At 36.1% G+C, this 20,834-nt stretch overlaps 1 protein-coding gene across 1 annotated transcript in view; it reads right to left on the reverse strand.

The window, feature by feature from the left end:
• Window positions 1–20,834, reverse strand: part of LOC117324562 — a 53,780-nt gene that overhangs the window by 12,935 nt on the left and 20,011 nt on the right. The window contains exons 20-40 of the mRNA XM_033880480.1: window positions 20,425–20,604; window positions 20,086–20,256; window positions 17,820–18,016; window positions 16,603–16,765; window positions 16,276–16,339; window positions 11,102–11,171; window positions 9,550–9,637; window positions 9,009–9,199; window positions 7,588–7,742; window positions 6,806–6,990; window positions 6,473–6,514; window positions 6,041–6,225; window positions 5,585–5,742; window positions 5,189–5,367; window positions 4,631–4,690; window positions 4,264–4,448; window positions 3,691–3,851; window positions 2,905–3,080; window positions 2,246–2,281; window positions 581–694; window positions 157–327 (exon numbers count right to left, since the gene is read on the reverse strand). Of these exons, the coding sequence (XP_033736371.1) occupies window positions 157–327; window positions 581–694; window positions 2,246–2,281; window positions 2,905–3,080; window positions 3,691–3,851; window positions 4,264–4,448; window positions 4,631–4,690; window positions 5,189–5,367; window positions 5,585–5,742; window positions 6,041–6,225; window positions 6,473–6,514; window positions 6,806–6,990; window positions 7,588–7,742; window positions 9,009–9,199; window positions 9,550–9,637; window positions 11,102–11,171; window positions 16,276–16,339; window positions 16,603–16,765; window positions 17,820–18,016; window positions 20,086–20,256; window positions 20,425–20,604 (2,931 nt within the window). The remainder of the gene's footprint in view (window positions 1–156; window positions 328–580; window positions 695–2,245; window positions 2,282–2,904; window positions 3,081–3,690; window positions 3,852–4,263; window positions 4,449–4,630; window positions 4,691–5,188; window positions 5,368–5,584; window positions 5,743–6,040; window positions 6,226–6,472; window positions 6,515–6,805; window positions 6,991–7,587; window positions 7,743–9,008; window positions 9,200–9,549; window positions 9,638–11,101; window positions 11,172–16,275; window positions 16,340–16,602; window positions 16,766–17,819; window positions 18,017–20,085; window positions 20,257–20,424; window positions 20,605–20,834) is intronic.

Below are 20,834 nucleotides of genomic sequence, written 5' to 3' on the forward strand. Positions count from 1 at the left end.
TGACGTCGTATTCCCTCTCATCAAATAAATTATTGATAAAAACATATCTCACTCAACCTGGATTCCCCACCCTATCTTGCATTCTACAGAAGATGTGAATGTGTAGATGGTAAAGCTGAAACAATGCAATAAGATAAATTTCCACAGGAAGCTTACTTGCGCATGACGCAATATTACAGGAAGTGGTATCTGTGGTACTTCCAACACAGGCTGATCCACTTCCTACAGGTGATGGATTGTTACATGTTCTCGTTCTGGTCTTAGTTCCACTTCCACATGTCATCGTACATGCTCCATAGGCACTCCAGTTTGAAAATCCACCGTTTACTGTTAAAAATCCATAGTAAAATTGAAAAATAGTTTTTACATCAATGGATGCAAATACCAAATATTTTCTGCCAAAAAATAACAATGCTGGTAATATATAGCTAAAAAAAGTTGTGATTCAAACAATAAAGCAAAGGAAACTTAAATGAAGTATGATCAGCTCAAAATAAGCTCAAATGTACCCAAACGAAAATTTTCGAGTATGCAATATATTTTATTCTATTTCCTGTTGTTACTGATGTCTTGCACTTACAGTTTTCGCAGTTTGTTCCAAAGTAGTTTCCGCTGCATGCGCACTCGTATGTTGCCCCGAGATCAATACAGGTGGCGCCGTTACCACAACGATTGGGATTGCACATGTCCATCGCTGCACAAATATGTAAAAAAAATATGTTTATGTCATTAGAAATTTAGATACCGTACTTTGGGATATTTTGGATGTGGTTATATTTTGGTTTATTTGGCGCCTAGGTTGAATGAGCCAAAATTAAACACACCAAAATTTCTCGAAAAAAAATCGCGTCTCGCTCGATCGATTATAATTAGTTTGTGTTAACTTACAAAGCGAAGACTGCACGTTTTCCTGTGCAACCAAGTGAGACGAAATACAAAAGGCTTATACTGATATGTTCTCAGAAAATACCTTTTCAAACAAAGGCTATATCTCAGGTAGGTGATGGAATCTTGTCACTTGGCCACAGAGCTTTTAATCCCTGTATACACGTGACATGGCTTCTAAATATGTAGACTTTCGTAGCGTAATGAACAAACATATCAATTAAATAACTAAATGTGTAAGTGCCAAAATTAAAGACACATGATGGTAAACGCCAAAATTTGACCCACCAATATTTAACCACCCTATTTTTAGCAAAAAAAACAAAAAAAAAAAACGCCAAATTTTGGTGACCCCAAATTATCCCAAAGTACGGTAACATTTTGATATTCTTTTGTTAATTTTTTTTTTCGTGAGCTATGAGTTTTTATTTAGTTTATATAATAATATCACCAAACAAGATGAGGTACACAGTCGTCCATATCAAATTCTACTTTTAAAAGACTAACATTAGAATTCGTTCGTTCTCATTAAACAATGTTTTGAATGGGTTCAAGATATATAATGATGCACGGCTTTGTAGTTAAAGTCTATCTATTTATAAAAGATCGACGTTTAATGAGTATAAAGTCTATGGTTATGGTCACTTTAATGAGTATGAAATCTACAGATATAGTCGCTTTAATGAGTATGAAATATGATAAAGTCGCTTTAATGAGTATGAAATATGATAAAGTCGCTTTAATGAGTATGAAATATGATAAAGTCGCTTTAATGAGTATGAAATATGATAAAGTCGCTTTAATGAGTATGAAATATGATAAAGTCGCTTTAATGGGTATGAAATCTACAGTTATAGTCGCTTTAATGTGTAAGAAATCTACAGATATAGTCGCTTTAATGAGTATGAAATCTACAGTTATAGTCGCTTTAATGGGTATGAAATCTACATGTATAGTCACTTTAATGAGTATGAAATCTACAGATATAGTCGCTTTAATGTGTAAGAAATCTACAGATATAGTCGCTTTAATGAGTATGAAATCTACAGATATGGTCGCTTTAATGTGTAAGAAATCTACATGTATAGTCACTTTAATGAGTATGAAATCTACAGATATAGTCGCTTTAATGTGTAAGAAATCTACAGATATAGTCGCTTTAATGAGTATGAAATCTACAGATATAGTCGCTTTAATGAGTATGAAATCTACAGATATGGTCGCTTTAAGTTAGGTAACAATACCAATTTTAAATCTTTCCATTTCATAAAGTCTACATTGTTATCTAGAGGACACATTAAGAAGCATTTTAAAACATTTTTTCGGGGAAAACTGTCTTAAATTGAACTTCAATACTTACAAACCGAGATGGCAAAAACCTCCGCCAATACTTGATCTATAAGAAAAGTAAACGACATTTTATGAATAATATCAAGTGTGTTTGAAAAAACGTCCTAATTTCGACATCACTTTAAACGCATATTCGCCGGAAAAAAATTATCAAGAAATGCAAACACATCGAACGAACAGAATTAAAGTCATACATATATCGCAAAAACCAGATAAAAGTCGAACGGACAACATAAACAAGTCTTACACCCAAAAAAAACAATGAGATAAAAAGTCGTACGAACGTACGAAGTTTTGATTTCATTCGTACGACTGAACTGTTTTATTTATAGAAACAGCACGAACAAAGCTTGCGACCTTTATTACTATAACAATGAGATTTCTAATGTTCCTTAGACAAGATATAGTAAAGAACGTTTGAAAGCTTTAAATGTCCTGATGTCCTCACTCACACGAGCACTAATCTGATATGAGGGTGGTAACAACACAATAGAAAAATTAAAATTAAAAGTCAGTAATGAGATTTTGAAACATACCCTATCATAACTTTTCATCTATTATTATGACATATTATATATTACTCGCTATTAAAGAGTTCATATCCTGCTCTATTACTGTATAAGTATTATCATAACTTTTCATCTATCATTATGACATTATTTTACTCACTATTAGACAGTTCATATCCTGCTGCGTCACTGTACAAGTAATAAGGCTTGACGTTTGTCTTCGTTTCCCAACTACAACCGTAGCTGGTTACCTCCGACACGATGAACCATCCAGCATCACTTCCACATCCGCCATAATTACGGTTCATGTAAAAATTACGCCCATGAGGCTGATGCCTGTATGAACACATAATGTATTAGCTTTTTGAGTTTTTAATATGACGTCAGATCACGTGACGTCATTGATATGAAAAAACAATAACTGTTTTATCAAAATGTTGCATCATAATGTCTTAACAGTCCTGTAACATGCTTTGCTATTGCAGAATGACGTAATGCCTAAGCTGTCATCGCAATTTCATTCTCGTTATCAAAACTGACGATATTTCAATATGTATACACATTTTAGATCTTCAAAATTCAAATTTAATTATAGATATATGTTTCTCCTTTAAGATCATCCTTTGATAAAGATTCCTGAAAGTTATAATAATCAAATTGACGTTACCATAGATTTGTAAAGAGTTGCACAGAAAAGCGTTTACGCTAGGTTTTCTCCCGTAGTTTGATCACTATTGCATTAGACGCACAATTATAGAGCTCATTATAGAGACAGAAGCTAATCTACCATTACCATGACTTGGCGGGGTTCGGCCTCGGTTCGTGTCAAATAATTGCTTGAAGTTAAATGGTACTGTGGCTGCACATCAAGTAATATCATCGTTCAAAGTGATTGTATAATGTATATATATGCGAGAAATGTCGATTGCAACCATACTCTACCTACCCATCAATGGCATCAAAGTTTGTGGTTGAAGTCGGACCAAGATCATTCCAGGACGAGTACAGAACTCTAGCTTTGGAAAACCAACTGTTCTTGTCAGCACCATGAGCATCAAAGACGACGAAAGCTTTCTCTTTTCCTCCGGTAATAAATGATATCCGTACCTACGAGACAAAATTTTAACATTACCGTATACTTAGATATTCTAACTTACTTTATGAGCGTTCCTTCTTATATATCAATGGTTCCAAAACAAATTATTTAATGTATACTAATCGCCATTGTTGGTCCGGTGAAAAGCTTTCAAACAACTCATTAGGTATCATAAACGCCCGATGTTCTTTATTTTAACAACAAAAGAGTCTGTGGAAGAATAGAGGAGACAACTCGATTTCGTGAAAGTGGTCAATTTACCGGAAATATCATAGTATGCATTGATAATGCTATAATAAAAAAACACTTTTTCTACTAGAATCTTGACATTTACACATGTACAGAGGTGTAAGTTTTATCTAAAGATCGATTACTCAATAAAAAAGACAGTTGAGGAGGAGGAGGAGGAGGATTGTAACGTACAGCGCTGATGTAGTAGTCCGACCAGTTGTCCACTATTGAAGACTTGTAGGGTTTTGTCCCAGCCGCAATTGACATGGCGTTTGCATCCCCTTCGTTAACTGTGTAGGTTCCCTTCCAAAGGTCACGTACATCAGCAGCCCCTCCAATACTCTGACCGTGAGCCAGCTTCATCACCGGGGTCCAGCCTTATACAACACAACAGGAGGTGAAATTAATATCATACAACGCATTAACGAAATGACAGAAAGGAAAGAAAAAGAAGATAATAAGACAAAACCAAAATGCGATAGACGTTGCCTATAAGAAAACGTTCGTGTTGATAAAGACTTATTACCGAACTTATCTGTAATTATATAAAGAATATTACCTGTGATGAAGATGCCCAAGGTTTCTGCTGCTGGGAAACCGGCGCTGTTCCAATTACCTCCTGTGGAAGAAAGGTTTTGTTTTTTAACTATCGTTAATTTCAATACGTAATTACGGGAACTTTTTTTATGTTTCTATAGTCGTTTTCTTTCGGATTCTTTTTTTTTTTAAATGCAAAACTCTTGCCATTGATGTCGTGATCACTATAAATTGGTTACCTTCGTTGTTTCCAGTTGCGTAATTATGGTTTGGATTTTTAGCTAATTAACATCTGTGAAAATGTTGATAATTTCAATGGTGTGAAGTCGTTATTCCAAACGACCAGGTGTACAGTCGTTAACCAAACTACCTGATGTACAGTCGTTATTCCACCTATTATCTAATGTGTCTTTTAAAAGAATATTAAATCTGACGGAATAAAATCAAAACGTTGCGAGAATAATAAAAACCATTTCAATCCCTGTGGAAAATCCTGAAAACTCACTCTCATGACGATTGGAGTTATAGGTACTGTCAGTACTGACATCGTCTTAAATATTTGAGTATTCATGCGTCCTACCTGACTGAGCCGTGACGACCGTTGTTCCAGCACTATAGAGGAAATAAGGCCGTGTTCTCACGTTCTGATCCCAGGAGCAGGGGGCGCCACCACCACGTTTGTCTAGAACCTGCATCCAAATCTCGTCATTGGGGCAGCCATCGTATCTGTGATGTATGGAGAATTTGCGAGTACTGTCCCTGTAAATAAATAAACGAATAAATAAATCATTGAATAAACAATAAATGTTTATTTCAAGTGAAAATACCCAGATACAGTCAAACCTGCTCTAACGACCACCTGTATATAACGACCGCCTGTACATTCTTATGTACCAGTAATAATAATCTAATGGCTATTCTCGTTATTTATTCTCACAAAATTCATTGTCTATATCATAGAATTGTGATTATTTACCCGTCAATGGAACAAGCGACTTTGGTCTTGCTTGTTATGTCGGTGTACTTAGAGTAGATAATGTTGGCATTTGAAAACCATGACTTTTTGTCGGATCCGCGCCCGTTGAACACAGTGTAGGCCACCTCGGTACCTCCAGTAAAGTAGGAGTAACGAACCTAGAATACGAGAAAAAATATACAAATTTGTATGTTTAAATGATATAGTAATACGTCATTTTGAAAGTACATTAAACCGCTTGAAATTTATAGGCGGAGAAGTGTGCAAACAGTTAGGCACTCAAAGGTATCCTCGGCTGTGACTTGAAATGATGATACCAGTTATGTAATCTAAGCTGGATGTCAAGAACATTTTATCAGACTTTAAAACAATACCTGATTGTCTTCTTTGCAGTCTCGAATATCGAAAAATTAAAATGATGTAGTTTATGATCGAAATTTAGAAAGTACATCTCACTTGATCGACAAGCTGTGCAGACCATTTCTCCACCAGAGCAGATTTATAAGTCTTGCTTGGAGCCTTGGTTACAGTGATGGCGCTGACGTCATTGGCGTTTTCAGTATTAGAACCATCCCACAGTTCCAACAGCGATCCGGCTGAGGACTCGACTCCGTCAACACCCTTGAACACCATTTTCCATTCTGTAAACACAATTATCGATGGATATTGTAGATTTGTCGTTTTCCCTCATTGCATTTCACAATCTTCTTAGAAATATCAACAAGCATGGTTTGAGGTCAGTATCAAATTCTATAATAATCTGCTTATCACTCAAAATAAGGAAAACAGTTATCTATTACCGTTGAGTATAAGGGCTCGACCGTTTTATAAAATATAAATAAGCATAAAGGCAGGCAAAAGGCAACAATGGCTTAAAGTAATACTTACCAAGAACAAAAATGGCAAAGGAATCGCCGGTCTGTCGGTTTCCTGAAATGCACATCGAATAAAATCCAAACGTTAATAATTCATTTATGTATATTAAACATAACTATATTGCAGACTGAATGGACTTTTGTTTTCTGAAATGTACACTAAAATCAATATTACTTAAAAATATATCTGTACATTTCATTTTCCGCTAAAACGGAGCATTTATCAGAATCTGACTGGGTAATCTATCGTTTTAAACGAGGTTAGCAATTGAGCACCGTAATCAATTTCACGCTGGCTAAAAATCTTCTCATTTAAATTCTGAGCAGTGTAAAGTAGAACACCTACCATAGGCCCAGTTGATGTATGTAGAGTCTGCGGAATACATGACCTTGGGGTTTCCAGTGGCAGTGTCCCAGTTACTACAGCCGCCAGTCTGATCATAGTCTTTCAGTATAAACCACCCGTAATCACTATTACAGCCAGCGTAACTTCTATTGATGAAGAATGTACGGGCAATGCTGCTGTGTCCACTGTAAATTACATTTTAATGTCTGTTTATGGTTTAGACGGAGCTGTTGATTAATTGGTATGGTCTGTACTATGTACAAAAGCTGCACTTTTGAGAAAATCATGAAATTTAGAATCCCATTATAAACCCCAAGCAGTAACATATAACCGTGATTTCAACGCGCTTGCTATGCATATTGTTATGGATGGGCCGCAATGTACGGTAGGAAAATTACCCCAAGTTAGCTATATACAGTGTTATGGAGTGGTCACAATGCACGATGATAAATACCTTATAGATTAAGACGTTAAATGTCAAATTATGAATAATGAAAAACACATTCCAGATCTATTTAAGACATTTGAAACTTTAACAAAAATGTCGTGGCCAATGGAAACGATCATTATGAAAGTTTTAACGATCAATTTAAAGATTGGTCAATTCTGTATTTGCGCAGACTGGTCATAGTCTTTGGACGACATCATATTCTTGTAATTTGATTTCGAATGCTCTAACATAGCTGCAGAACAATGCTTCTTTCTGAAATTCGTTCACAAACACAGAAAACAAACATACTATCATAAATGTCTGAAGAATCCCTATTGAAATTCAAACTTACGGTATATTACAATAGTTGAAGGTGTTGCCTTTCAGGTCAGACCAGGAGGAATGGACAACTTTGTTACAGTCCATGAAGGTAGTCTTTGTTTTGCCGAAAGCATCAAAGACTACATATGCTTTCTCGATACCATCCTTGAAGGCGGACAGCTTTACCTGTAATTGAGTAAAATATCCATTTTGAACAAGAACACTAGATAAGAGATGCATTCATACTTAGCCGTCATGAGTGATTTTTTCGTGAGGTTTTTGCCATAGAGAATAGTTTAATTTCTACTCGGCTATCTAGATATTTTTTGTAGGTATAGAGCTGAGTGGGAAAACAGCAAACATTGCTTGTATCCGTAAGGTGATGGTCTTTTCACGACTGTGGGCCACCATGATCACAGGAGGTAGTAGTACACGTTAAGCTACATAATTGTTTATTTATTGGAATACTCTGAGTGAGGCAAGTACAAACTGTAACCCAGAGAAAAAGTTAAACTCAATCGGCATGAAAGCCATCTTTCCTCTCATGTCATCTTTTTTCCTTGTGCAGTAAAATGACAATAAACCTATATCTTAACAGGGTGTTTTGTAATCCAATATTTTGACTTTCCTTCATGTAAATACGAATGATAATTTCTGCTTAATGTATAATCAGGGTGTGCGACAAAAACAAAAACAAAAAAAAAAAAACATAAAAAAACAACAAAACAACAAAAACAAAAAAAAGCAAAACAAAATCGAAGTAGTGTGTGTTAAAATTTGTAAATATATATTTAACCCCTTCCAACGGCTTTCCCCCATAGCCTTTATTTTGCGTAATACAATTACTTTAAATAATCAGAAGAAAAAATATGTTTGATCATTTAATTCCTACTTAGCACTAAGGAAAAAGTTGAAGAAAAAAACTAAAAACTTAAGTACTATTTCTATAGGTTTTTAGGTCAACAGGCTAAAATACCACATCTCAATATTTAAGTACACATTATAAGGAATACATTGTTCATTATTTGTAAATCTGATTATTGTGTTATGAAACCTAATGCATGCATTGAACCTGTTGTTACAGATATTATGAAATGGTCTAGATCATTATGTTTTTAATGTAAGGTGATTATGATTAGCAACGTAAGCTGGGATTTAACATTTGCATTGAAGGTAGAGTAGTTAGTCTGAAACCTTTGATATGAGCATTGTTTTGTTTTGTTTTATTTCGTTTTTCTTTGTTTTTCTTTTTTTTTTGGTTTTCTGGGTTTTTTTTTAAATTTTTTTTGTTTTTTTTTGTTTTTTTTTTTGTGTTTGTTTGTTTGTTTGATTGTTTTTGTTTTTTGTGTTTGTTTGTTTGTTGTTCTTTTACGAGCTTAGGTCAGGTATTGGCCATGGGCTTCACGGAAAAGTCACTAAAAGTCACGGTAATTGTTATATATTTTTACATACATGCGAGACAGCTGTTTTTGTGCCCCAGTCGTTAGTAATAGATCCTTTGTAGACCTTGCCGCCGGAACTAAAGTCTGTCATGGCTCCGATATCATTGTCGTTCAATGTATTGGCCGAATTCCATAGGTCCTCTATGCTGGAATATCCGGGAGCCTGGACTCCACTCGGGACTTTTAATGCCAATTTCCATGCTGGTGAAATCAAATCATTTTAAATGTATCAATATTACAGTTATTAGGTCAAGTCCATATAACAAGCCACAAGTTTGACTTTACCCGCAAACATGAAATAATCACGGGTAATTTTGCTTATGTGTACAGCTTAAAATATTTATTTGTAAATATAATATACAGTGCTATTCTTTTTAGATATCAAGAGTGTTATCATCTATTGCAGAATTATTTTCTACGGTGGTCAAAGCAGACAGTCGTTAGTAAACGTTTCATTTTAATGGCAATAGCAAGTCTACTGTTCAGATAAAATAGACAAATAAAAAGTGTGTTACAAATAAATTAAATCGTTTGCTGACAAAGTTACTCACGTCCATTTCCAGTATCTCCTTCGTACGCGTTTGTTGTACAAAACAACAGCAGGTATATCAGCACGTGCGGGAGTGGAGAGTAGCGATCCTGAAATGTGAAATATTGAGAAATGTATTTCAGTCTATAAATAGCAATTCTATTCTATATCATATTAAATATCCTAGTCTATATGTGACAGGTCTGTGTATATATATCCTATATAAACGTTTAATGTGTAAAATTCTTGGAGAACAAGGTTTTCTCTAATAACACCTTCGTGAGAATTGTCCTTCTCTATACATTTATGAGTGTTTGACTAAGGTGATTTTGAAAAACATAAAATATTCTTATATTTAATGGGTCAACATCGATAGCTTTTAAAATGTCCTTGTTGAATACGGATGAAAACTGCTTGTGTGATTTGTACGAAGTTTTGTTCGAACTGATATAACGTTTTGATAATGTCATTTCAATTCAAAACAAAATCTGCATGACAAAGCATGATAGAGAATTGATCAAAATGGACATGCAAAAGGACTTTGAACAAGATAATCCGAACAACTGAAATTATGTCATGTTAGAAATATTACTTAATGATTATGGTATATATTTAATGAGGATAAAGAGCGAGAAAGTACGGGAAGTTACGGGAAAAACAGAAAGCACGGAAAAGTACGAGAAATCACGGGAAAGTACGGGACAGAACGGGAAAGTATGGGAAAGTATGGGAAGTTACGTTCAAATATTTTGTTCAAATTATATTCAAAATATAAATCGCATACGTTCGGACCACGCTTTTGCAGCCAAAACATAAAGAAGAGTTTCGACGACTTCCATCGCAAACATGACGTCAACACTGCCAATCCGGAAGGAAGTCAAATAATTTCTTCGCAAAACATCGAAATCATTTCTCCATGTAATACTCTTGACCAAATTTGATTAAAGCACTTTATTTAGTACAGGAGAATTATTAATTTATATATTAAGCTGAATTGATTATTCAATCTTTAAAGAGTTATCTATATTTATCTTTAATGATGGTAGCATTAAATAATTCACTGTCCGAATAAAAATAATTAAGAGAGAGAGAGAGAGAGAGAGAGAGGCCGCTGTATTAGTTTTATTCAGTACCACAAATTGCGTACTTTAGACTTCCTAATTTTACTCTTAAATCATAAGTGATCAATTAAAAACTACATACAAAATAAACTCTCTTGTCCCGCCTCTATATTTGTATGCATATATCAGGACGTTGTTATTGTAGGTTATTTACATATTTGTAGAAGTTCATCATTTATAATTACTGTAAACATACACGCTTTAGTGGTAACCTTATCTCAGCGTTTTTCGCGATGGGATCTTTCCGCTAAATCATTATTCCGCTAATTTTAGTTAATCTACATTGATTACCTTAGCAGCCATTGTTACTGCGCTGATTCATCATTCGGATCATATGTTTTGATTTAGTTTTGCGCTAAAATCTTAATGCATCAAATTAAGTACAGTTAAAGAATTTATTGATTCGATTTTGTTCGAAGTATTGGAAAATACAAATAAAATTAAATCACTTACCATCATATTAAATGACGCTATCGGGACCCGATCAGGACTCACAGCGGTCCGTGTTGGTTTTGACATATATCTATAATAAGTGACCTTATATTGCTCTAATTCGGTTTCAACAATAGCAATGTCTAAACATCATACAGTGTTAGGTCTAAAGCTTCTTACCGAAATATTTTGAGCCACTAATATAACCATGCAATTGCTTATAAATATACGTACATTGTTTGACGTGTAAAGTATATAAAATGTGGATTAAAGCTTGGAGCTGGTGCGCCCCGGTTTGGAATACGGGATAGTGTATTGACGCTAATCTTGACCTGGAATACACATTCATAAAATAAATCACACAATCTTATAAGTATGACATACTTCCTTTATCCCGAGAGTGATATACCCTATACCCCCAAACGCGTCATTGGACATAAATATTCGGACGATATCCCTGAACCCCCACTCATTGGAAGATATCATTCGGTCGACACCATACACACACCACACTTTCAAAACTCATATGGAGAGAAATTAGTCGGTTGACACTTCACACTCCCTTGGAGAGAAATAATTCTTTCGACACCTTACACTCCTAACACTCCTTTGGAGATAATTACTTTAGTTGACATCTTACACTCCACACATTCCCTTGGAGGGAAATGATTCGGTCGACACCTCACACTCCCTTGGACAGAAATGATTCGGTGGACATCTCACACTCCCTTGGACAGAAATGATTCGGTCGACACCTCACACTCCCTTGGACAGAAATAATTCGGTCGACACCTCACATTCCCTGGAGAGAAATGATTCGGTCGACACCTCACACTCCCTTGGACAGAAATAATTCGGTCGACACCTCACACTCCCTTGGACAGAAATGATTCGGTCGCCACCTCACATTCCCTGGAGAGAAATGATTCGGTCGACACCAAACTTCTTTGGAGAGAAATAATTCTGTCGACAACTCACACTCCATTGGACAGAAATGATTCGGTCGACACCTCACACTCCCCTGGACAGAAATAATTCGGTCGACAACTCACACTCCCTTGGACAGAAATAATTCGGTCTACACCTCACACTCCCTTTGACAGAAATGATTCGGTCGACATCTAACACTCCCTTGGACAGAAATAATTCGGTCGACACCTCACATTCCCTTTGACAGAAATGATTCGGTCGACAACTCACACTCCTCACATTCCCTTGGACAGAAATAATTCTGAGGTCGACACCTCACACTCCCTTGGATAGAAATAATTCGGTCGACACCTCACACTCCCTTGGACATAAATAATTCGGTCTACACCTCACACTCCCTTGGACAGAACTGATTCGGTCGACAACTCACACTCCCTTGGACAGAAATGATTCGGTCGACACCTCACACTCCCTTTGACAGAAATGATTCGGTCGACACCTCACACTCCCTTGGACAGAAATGATCCGGTCGACAACTCACACTCCCCACATTCCCTTGGACAGAAATAATTCTGAGGTCGACACCTCACACTCCCTTGGACAGAACTGATTCGGTCGACAACTCACACTCCCTTGGACAGAAATGATTCGGTCGACACCTCACACTCCCTTTGACAGAAATGATTCGGTCGACACCTCACACTCCCTTGGACAGAAATGATCCGGTCGACAACTCACACTCCCCACATTCCCTTGGACAGAAATAATTCTGAGGTCGACACCTCACACTCCCTTGGACAGAACTGATTCGGTCGACAACTCACACTCCCTTGGACAGAAATGATTCGGTCGACACCTCACACTCCCTTTGACAGAAATGATTCGGTCGACACCTCACACTCCCTTGGACAGAAATGATCCGGTCGACAACTCACACTCCCCACATTCCCTTGGACAGAAATAATTCTGAGGTCGACACCTCACACTTCTTTGGAGAGAAGTTACCCCCCCCCCCCCCCCCCCCCCCCCCCCCCCACCCCCACCCCCACCCCCACCCCCGCCCCCCAATTTATTTGAGACAAGTGTTCATCCTGATTATCTTTTATCATCTTTATCATCAGTAGACTGTCGTTCCCGTGTGTACATTATAACAATTGTTTTTCCTCTGTTGGATATAGTGAAGCCGTTTTGATGTAACTTGACATTAGTGTACCGAAAAAGAATTGAATTTACCAACCCATTGTGTATCATCTCAATATAGATATAAGCATTTTTTTTATATATATATATTAATGAAACCTGATTGTGTCACTATCAATCACTTGTCGTCCAAAGTGACGTCCATCTCTCAACCTTGGTTTCCATGCAATAAACTCTGCTAGCACTTCTTGGTTCATATTTCAGTTCTTACGATCTTGTCGTGAATGGTGAATGTGTAAATTGGTTGCATGATTCGCTTCCTAAGGTCCATATTTTGTTTGCAATATATTTAAAATTACCTATATCGACTTGTTTATCTCTGTCTCGTAATAACGAAATAAATAGTTCACAATTCTCGTAATTTCGAGTACGTTGTAATGACGACTTGATTATCTCCTACATTCACCGGGTTTTTTTTTATCTAGTTATTACCACGTTTTTAATTAATTACCACATTGTATTGTCAAATCTACGGAACTTTCCAATTTAATAGACATCCCGCTGAAAATGATGATTTTAGGAACAAGAAAACGAGTTCTACTGAAATTTTCAACCAAATATGCTGGTATGCTAGAGGCATTGATTAATCTTAGAAATTGTCCAGAAAGGAAAAAAAAAATCTGCATGTATTACCTTTTTCTACAGTTCTGAAAATTGTCACACTATACTGGATGAAATTTTGAAAACGAAAATGTCTTAATCCAAACCCACGCAAAAGAGATCCCAAAGTAAATACTATGGTTAACAGTTTCTTTTTTAGCACACACATACCACGAAAATAGCCATGGAATTTCCTACAGAAAAATGATTTTACGCTGCTGAAATGTTGGTAGTCGAGCATATAAATTTTATTGGGCCGTCTCATTACGCAAACTCGGTATCTAAGATATGAAGGATACGAGCGGGCAAGGAATGGAGTAAACCATCACGCGTATAAGGTGTATACAACACATACCAAGTCATAATTAAGATATTTTTGTTTTGTTTGTGTGTTTAATGTGCTTTTGAATACACAAATAAAATGAATCAAAACACATAAAGACAGAGTAGAGAGGAAAAAAACCCGAAAGATTTTAGATCCCGTGTTAATTAAATCGTAATTATTAGATTTACGAGGTAACCATGTCGTAAATACCAAATGGGTTAGTCGTTACGTGTTAACTAAGTCGTAATTTCCAGATGAGGCAGTCGAAGATTTACAAACACAACTTAACGTATTTCACACCTACTCAAAATTGTGACATCTTAAAGTTAACATTGACAAGACTAAGATAATGGTTTTTGGGAGAGGAACGGTGTCACGAAATATACAGTTCACCTATAATGGCAATAATTTAGAAATTGTGAAAATTTTTAAATATCTCGGGGTTTGTTTCACTAGAAATTGTTTTACACATTTGAATATCAAACAATTATATGAAAAAGGCCTTAGGGCCATGTATGGTGCTATTTCAAAATGCAGAAATCATAATCTGTCCATCGATTGTAAAATGGATATTTTTGATTAAGCAATCAAACCGATTACTAGTATACTATATGGCTGTGAGGTTTGGGGGTTTTGTGACACCAAACTCTTAGAACGTCTACATATGAAATTCTGTAAACATACCCTTAAATTAAAAACATATACACCAAACTTTATGATTTATGGAGAATGGGGAAGGTTTCCATTAAGTATAAATATAAAAGTTCCTATGATTGGCTTTTGGGCCAAAATGATGGTCTCAACTCATAATAAATTGAGCAACAAATTTTTCCAAATTTTAAGACATTATAATGCTCAATGGTCTAACTATATTAAAAATATTTTTGAAGAATGTAATTTATTAGATGTTTTTGAAAACCATGAATTTACTAGTACTGTATACGCTGCTTAAAAAATACTATTTTTCATACCCTAAGAAATTTGTTCATATGTAATTGGAAAAATGATGTTTTCAATTCTCCGAAAGGGACCAATTACATAAATTATAAACATGATTTAAGTTTAGAAAAATATCTACTTGACCTCCCTCCTAAGCTAGCTAATTCCTATTGTAAATTTCGAACTTGTAACATTAAATTACCAATCGAATATGGAAGATGGAATAACATCCCAAGAGAAGATAGAATCTGTAGTCTGTGTAACCTGAATGAAATAGGAGACGAATTCCATTATCTATTTAATTGTAGCGATCATCAATTAGCATTAAACAGAAAAAAATATATATCTAGATACTATTATGAAAGACCAAGTACATTCAAATTTAATACACTATTTAATTTTGTAGTAGACGATGAATTGAAATCACTTGTGAAATTAATTAAAGAAATAAGTATACGACTCAACAATATTTAAGATAATCTCTTGCTTAACAAATGTATCGATGTATTATATCATATGTCCTGTACAAATTTTGTATGATATAATTCTCTACACTTTATATGTTTATGAGAATAAAATATTGTCATTGTAGTCGGTACGAGCTGAATGAGTCGTAATTACAAAATGGGTTTGTCGTTACGTGTTAACTAAGTCGTAATTATCCGACGTGTAAGTCATTATGAGCTAAATAAGCCGTAATTACCAGATGTGTTGGTCGTTCTAGATACTTTTACTAGATATGAAAATCGTTAGGAGCTTTAACTAATTCGTAAGAAAAAAAGTAGATAAATCGTTATTTCGGCAAATGGCACTAACCGGTTTCTGTACGTATGAACTTCAAATATTGCACAACGACCTGTGCATGATACATTCTTAGAAGGGACAAAACACACACCAAGAACGCCAATGATTGGTTCATATTAAATTCAAACTCAACTTTATTAGATGAAAACATGTTTAAAAAGGGTAACTATGAATAATAACTAGTTTTGCACTATGAAATTAACAAATATGTACGATGGGCTCATTTTGCTTGTATAAATTTTGAGTCCTCATCTTCTTGTAAGAATCATGGAAGAAATCACACACTTTGATAATGTTTTGGAAGCCAGTTACTATTTTGTAATGTCACTTAATCACGACAGTTCATCCTTATGGACAATGCAGGTTTATTTCGTTCCGGATTATATTTGTTGTTTACATGTTCTTATATATAGCAGCAACCAGACAGAGGACCAGCAGCGAAATGGACGTTAGTGCATGTTCTGTAAAATAAAAGAAAAACAATTTTAAAAAACATTGGTAAATTCTAAGTTTGAATCATGCTTTTTCACCTTTAATAATTTTCGATAAGTTGCTGACATTTTATCAATATATGATTAATGGCGGAGTGTCACAAACAACACGAACATAATTGTATTGACCTTTATCCGTTTTCTGCCTGATCTGGACTACTCTATAGATTTCACACCGGTAGCTCTGAACTACTCTCCAGATAGCAAACATGTAAAAATAATGAATACATTACCTGCACCAGATTCGCACATGGCCATCAGCTCTGGGTCACATCCGGCATATCCGGTCGTTTCGTCACTTCCGTCGTCGCAATCATTGGAACAGTCGCATTTCATGCTTAACATGATACAAGTCATAGCTCCTGATTCACATGTAAACCAGCTTGATGGACAAAGCTGAAACATAACAATATGTCAATATATATCGGTATAAACCAATATAGACCATAACGATTGAAAAAACCCTTAAGATTCATGACCAGACCCCCAGTAAATATCGTTTACTATTAAAATAGTTTGTACAAACACCAGGGTGTTTGCGAAATGAGCTATGGTTTTACCTGTGTTTCTTTCGAAAATGGAACACTCTTGTATTCACAAATGCCTACCAACTCTTCCCAATAAACCAAATTGTTGGTTCGTTTACAGCCAGAATAAGTAGAAACTTAAAAAATATATATATCTGAAAACAGGTAACAGGTATGAAATTATACTTTTCTATGGATAACCATATGACATTTACAAAGGTACTCCTATGCATGAATTCTAAAAATGCATTTTAGATTCTGACTGTCAGTGTTGCAAACTCACCTACCCTATGTAACAACAGACCAGAGGGGATAGGTACATGTGTCAAAGATTTTGTGGTATTTATAATCTATAACCAATACTCAGATACAATATTGATAGTAGTACCTTTCAGAAAAATGGATATGCAACTTGTTTTATTTTTATACATTTCCAATGAAATCTTACATAACAACGTGTTTCAGTTTCGTTAAATACCCAACGCAATACCTCACTAGCAAAACCTGTTTGGAAGCCAGTATGGTGTCTGCGCTCAAGCACGACGGTGTTACAATAGGATTCACGGCCAGGTTTGATTACCGTAGTCGCTTCGTAAGAAGCCCTAGGTTTACAGGTAAAATAAATTTGAACGGAGATTTTATGTCAGAAGTGTGGTCATGTACCTTAAGCAGACGTTTAATCAAATACTTATTAGATGTTCTAATCAACTTCAAGGCTTTCTTGAATTATACAGGTTCAATATCAGAGGAATACAAATGAATTATAATCATCGAAGACGTCAAACCTATGTTTATATCGTGTTACTACACAAACCTATAGAAGAAAGAATGGTGTGGAAAAGTACATAGTATTTCATGACGAATGAATCAGAAATGACAATGGTAGAGCGTGTTGTTGAACATTCACAATGGAAGGGCCTTACCTGTTGATAAACCCCAGCTGCCGCTACAGGACAAGCATTCGTATTACAGTCTGAGAATTCACTAGAAGCCCCACCGCAGGGATTTCCGCCGTTGGCCGGAAGGGGGCTATCACACGCCCTCGACCGCGAGTAGACACCCGTCCCACAGGTTTTTGTACAGGCTCCGTATGCTGACCAACCACCCCATCCGCCGTCAACTGTGAAAACATTTGATTTAATGCATTAATAACTGTCATAATAGCAGCGACGTCTCGCTTATGAGTAATGTCTTACTCGGGATATTACTCTGCTTAATTTCTTCGAAATTTATATCATTGAAAAAGATAGGATGTATACCAAGTTGTAAGCATAGTGTTCATATTGGGTGGCCTTACTTAGTGGGCAGTGATATGCATAGAGTACGTGTGTAATTTACTGTTTGATACATATAGAAGTAACTTATACATTCACATCTTTGTGCAATATAGACGAAAACTAATCACACTTGTGTGTTGCATGCAGGTAACTTAATGATGCACACGTGTGTGTTGCATGCAGGTAACTTACTGATGTACACGTGTGTGTTGTATAGAGGTAACTTACTGATGTACACGTGTGTGTTGTATAGAGGTAACTTACTGATGTACACGTGTGTGTTGTATAGAGGTAACTTACTGATGTACACGTGTGTGTTGTATAGAGGTAACTTACTGATGTACACGTGTGTGTTGTATAGAGGTAACTTACTGATGTACACCTGTATGCGGTATAGAGGTAACTTACTGATGTACACTTGTATGTGGTACAGAGGTAACTTACTGATGTACACTTGTATGTGGTATAGATGTAACTTACTGATGTACACGTGTGTGTTGTATAGAGGTAACTTACTGATGTACACTTGTATGTGGTATAGAGGTAACTTACTGATGTACACGTGTATGTGGTATAGATGTAACTTACTGATGTACACCTGTATGTGGTGTAGATGTTACTTACTGATGTACACCTGTATGTGGTATAGATGTAACTTACTGATGTACACCTGTATGTGGTATAGAGGTAACTTAATTACTGATGTACACCTGTATGTGGTATAGATGTAACTTACTGATGTACACCTGTATGTGGTATAGAGGTAACGTACTGATATACCTGTATGTGGTATAGATGTAACTTACTGATGCACACTTGTATGTGGTATAGAGGTAACTTACTGATGTACACCTGTATGTGGTATAGAGGTACCTTACTGATGTACACCTGTATGTTGTATAGAGGTACCTTACTGATGTACACCTGTATGTGGTATAGAGGTACCTTACTGATGTACACCTGTATGTTGTATAGAGGTACCTTACTGATATAGACCTGTATGTGGTATAGAGGTAACTTACTGATGTACACGTGTGTGTTGTATAGAGGTAACGTACTGATATACCTGTATGTGGTATAGATGTAACTTACTGATGCACACTTGTATGTGGTATAGAGGTAACTTACTGATGTACACCTGTATGTGGTATAGAGGTAACGTACTGATATACCTGTATGTGGTATAGAGGTAACGTACTGATGTACACCTGTATGTGGTGTAGATGTTACTTACTGATGTACACCTGTATGTTGTATAGAGGTAACTTACTGATGTACACTTGTGTGTGGTATAGAGGTAACTTACTGATGTACACCTGTATGTGGTGTAGAGGTACCTTACTGATATAGACCTGTATGTGGTATAGAGGTAACTTACTGATGTACACGTGTGTGTTGTATAGAGGTAACTTACTGATGTACACTTGTGTGTTGTATAGAGGTAACTTACTGATGTACACGTGTATGTGGTGTAGATGTTACTTACTGATGTACACCTGTATGTGGTGTAGAGGTAACTTACTGATGTACACCTGTATGTGGTGTAGATGTTACTTACTGATTTACACGTGTATGTGGTATAGATGTTACTTACTGATATAGACCTGTATACGGTATAGAGGTAACGTACTGATATACCTGTATGTGGTATAGAGGTAACTTACTGATATAGACCTGTATGTGGTGTAGAGGTAACTTACTGATGTACACCTGTATGTGGTATAGATGTAACGTACTGATATACCTGTATGTGGTATAGAGGTAACTTACTGATGTACACCTGTATGTGGTGTAGATGTTACTTACTGATGTACACCTGTATGCGGTATAGAGGTAACGTACTGATATACCTGTATGTGGTATAGACGTAACTTACTGATATAGACCTGTATGTGGTGTAGATGTTACTTACTGATGCAGACTTGTGTGTTACACGTCTCACTGGTAGTATCAGGCCCGACACACTGAGCTCCATTGTACTGAGGGTAGGGGTTGTCACAGAGACGGCCTCTACTACGGGTACCTCCCCCGCACGAGACAGAACATGACGCCCACGCCATCCAGCTTCCGTAGCCGCCGTCAACTGTAATAAACCAATAAGTCAATTTTAGTAATAATCAGACTCCTGTGTCAGGAATAAGACTTTAAAATCCATTTGACAAAGAAATCAAGATCAAAAGAAATACTTAAATAAAACGTTCTTGCTCTGTGGATATTTATATTTTCATTTTACGAAACTACCGTTACGTACTTGGACAGTTAATTGTTCCGCATGCCTGTACGGAAGTGGCCCCAGAGCTGAGATTTGGACAGTCGGCTCCACCGTACTGTTTGGTCGGATTTGTACATGAACGAACTCGCTCTTGTGAACCGCCTCCACAGGTCACAGTACATGTAGTCCAGCTACCCCACGATGTCCATCCGCCGTCAACTGTACATAAATTCATATTACATCAGATTTTGACTTAAATAAAATCCGCTTATTTACTTCGTCATCATAATAATCATTGCTGTAACATGTTTTCAAAAGTATTTTTTTAAGTTCTAATTAGTTGAAGTGAATCAGCGGTCGATAAGCAGTATTCATACCCGCTTATTTAAACATACATTCATTTCGTTTAACAGATATGTCAAAGACACATCTAGAGTTTCCTTATGGTG

This window comes from Pecten maximus, chromosome 3, assembly GCF_902652985.1.
Source record: "Pecten maximus chromosome 3, xPecMax1.1, whole genome shotgun sequence".
Lineage (NCBI taxonomy): Eukaryota > Metazoa > Mollusca > Bivalvia > Pectinida > Pectinidae > Pecten > Pecten maximus.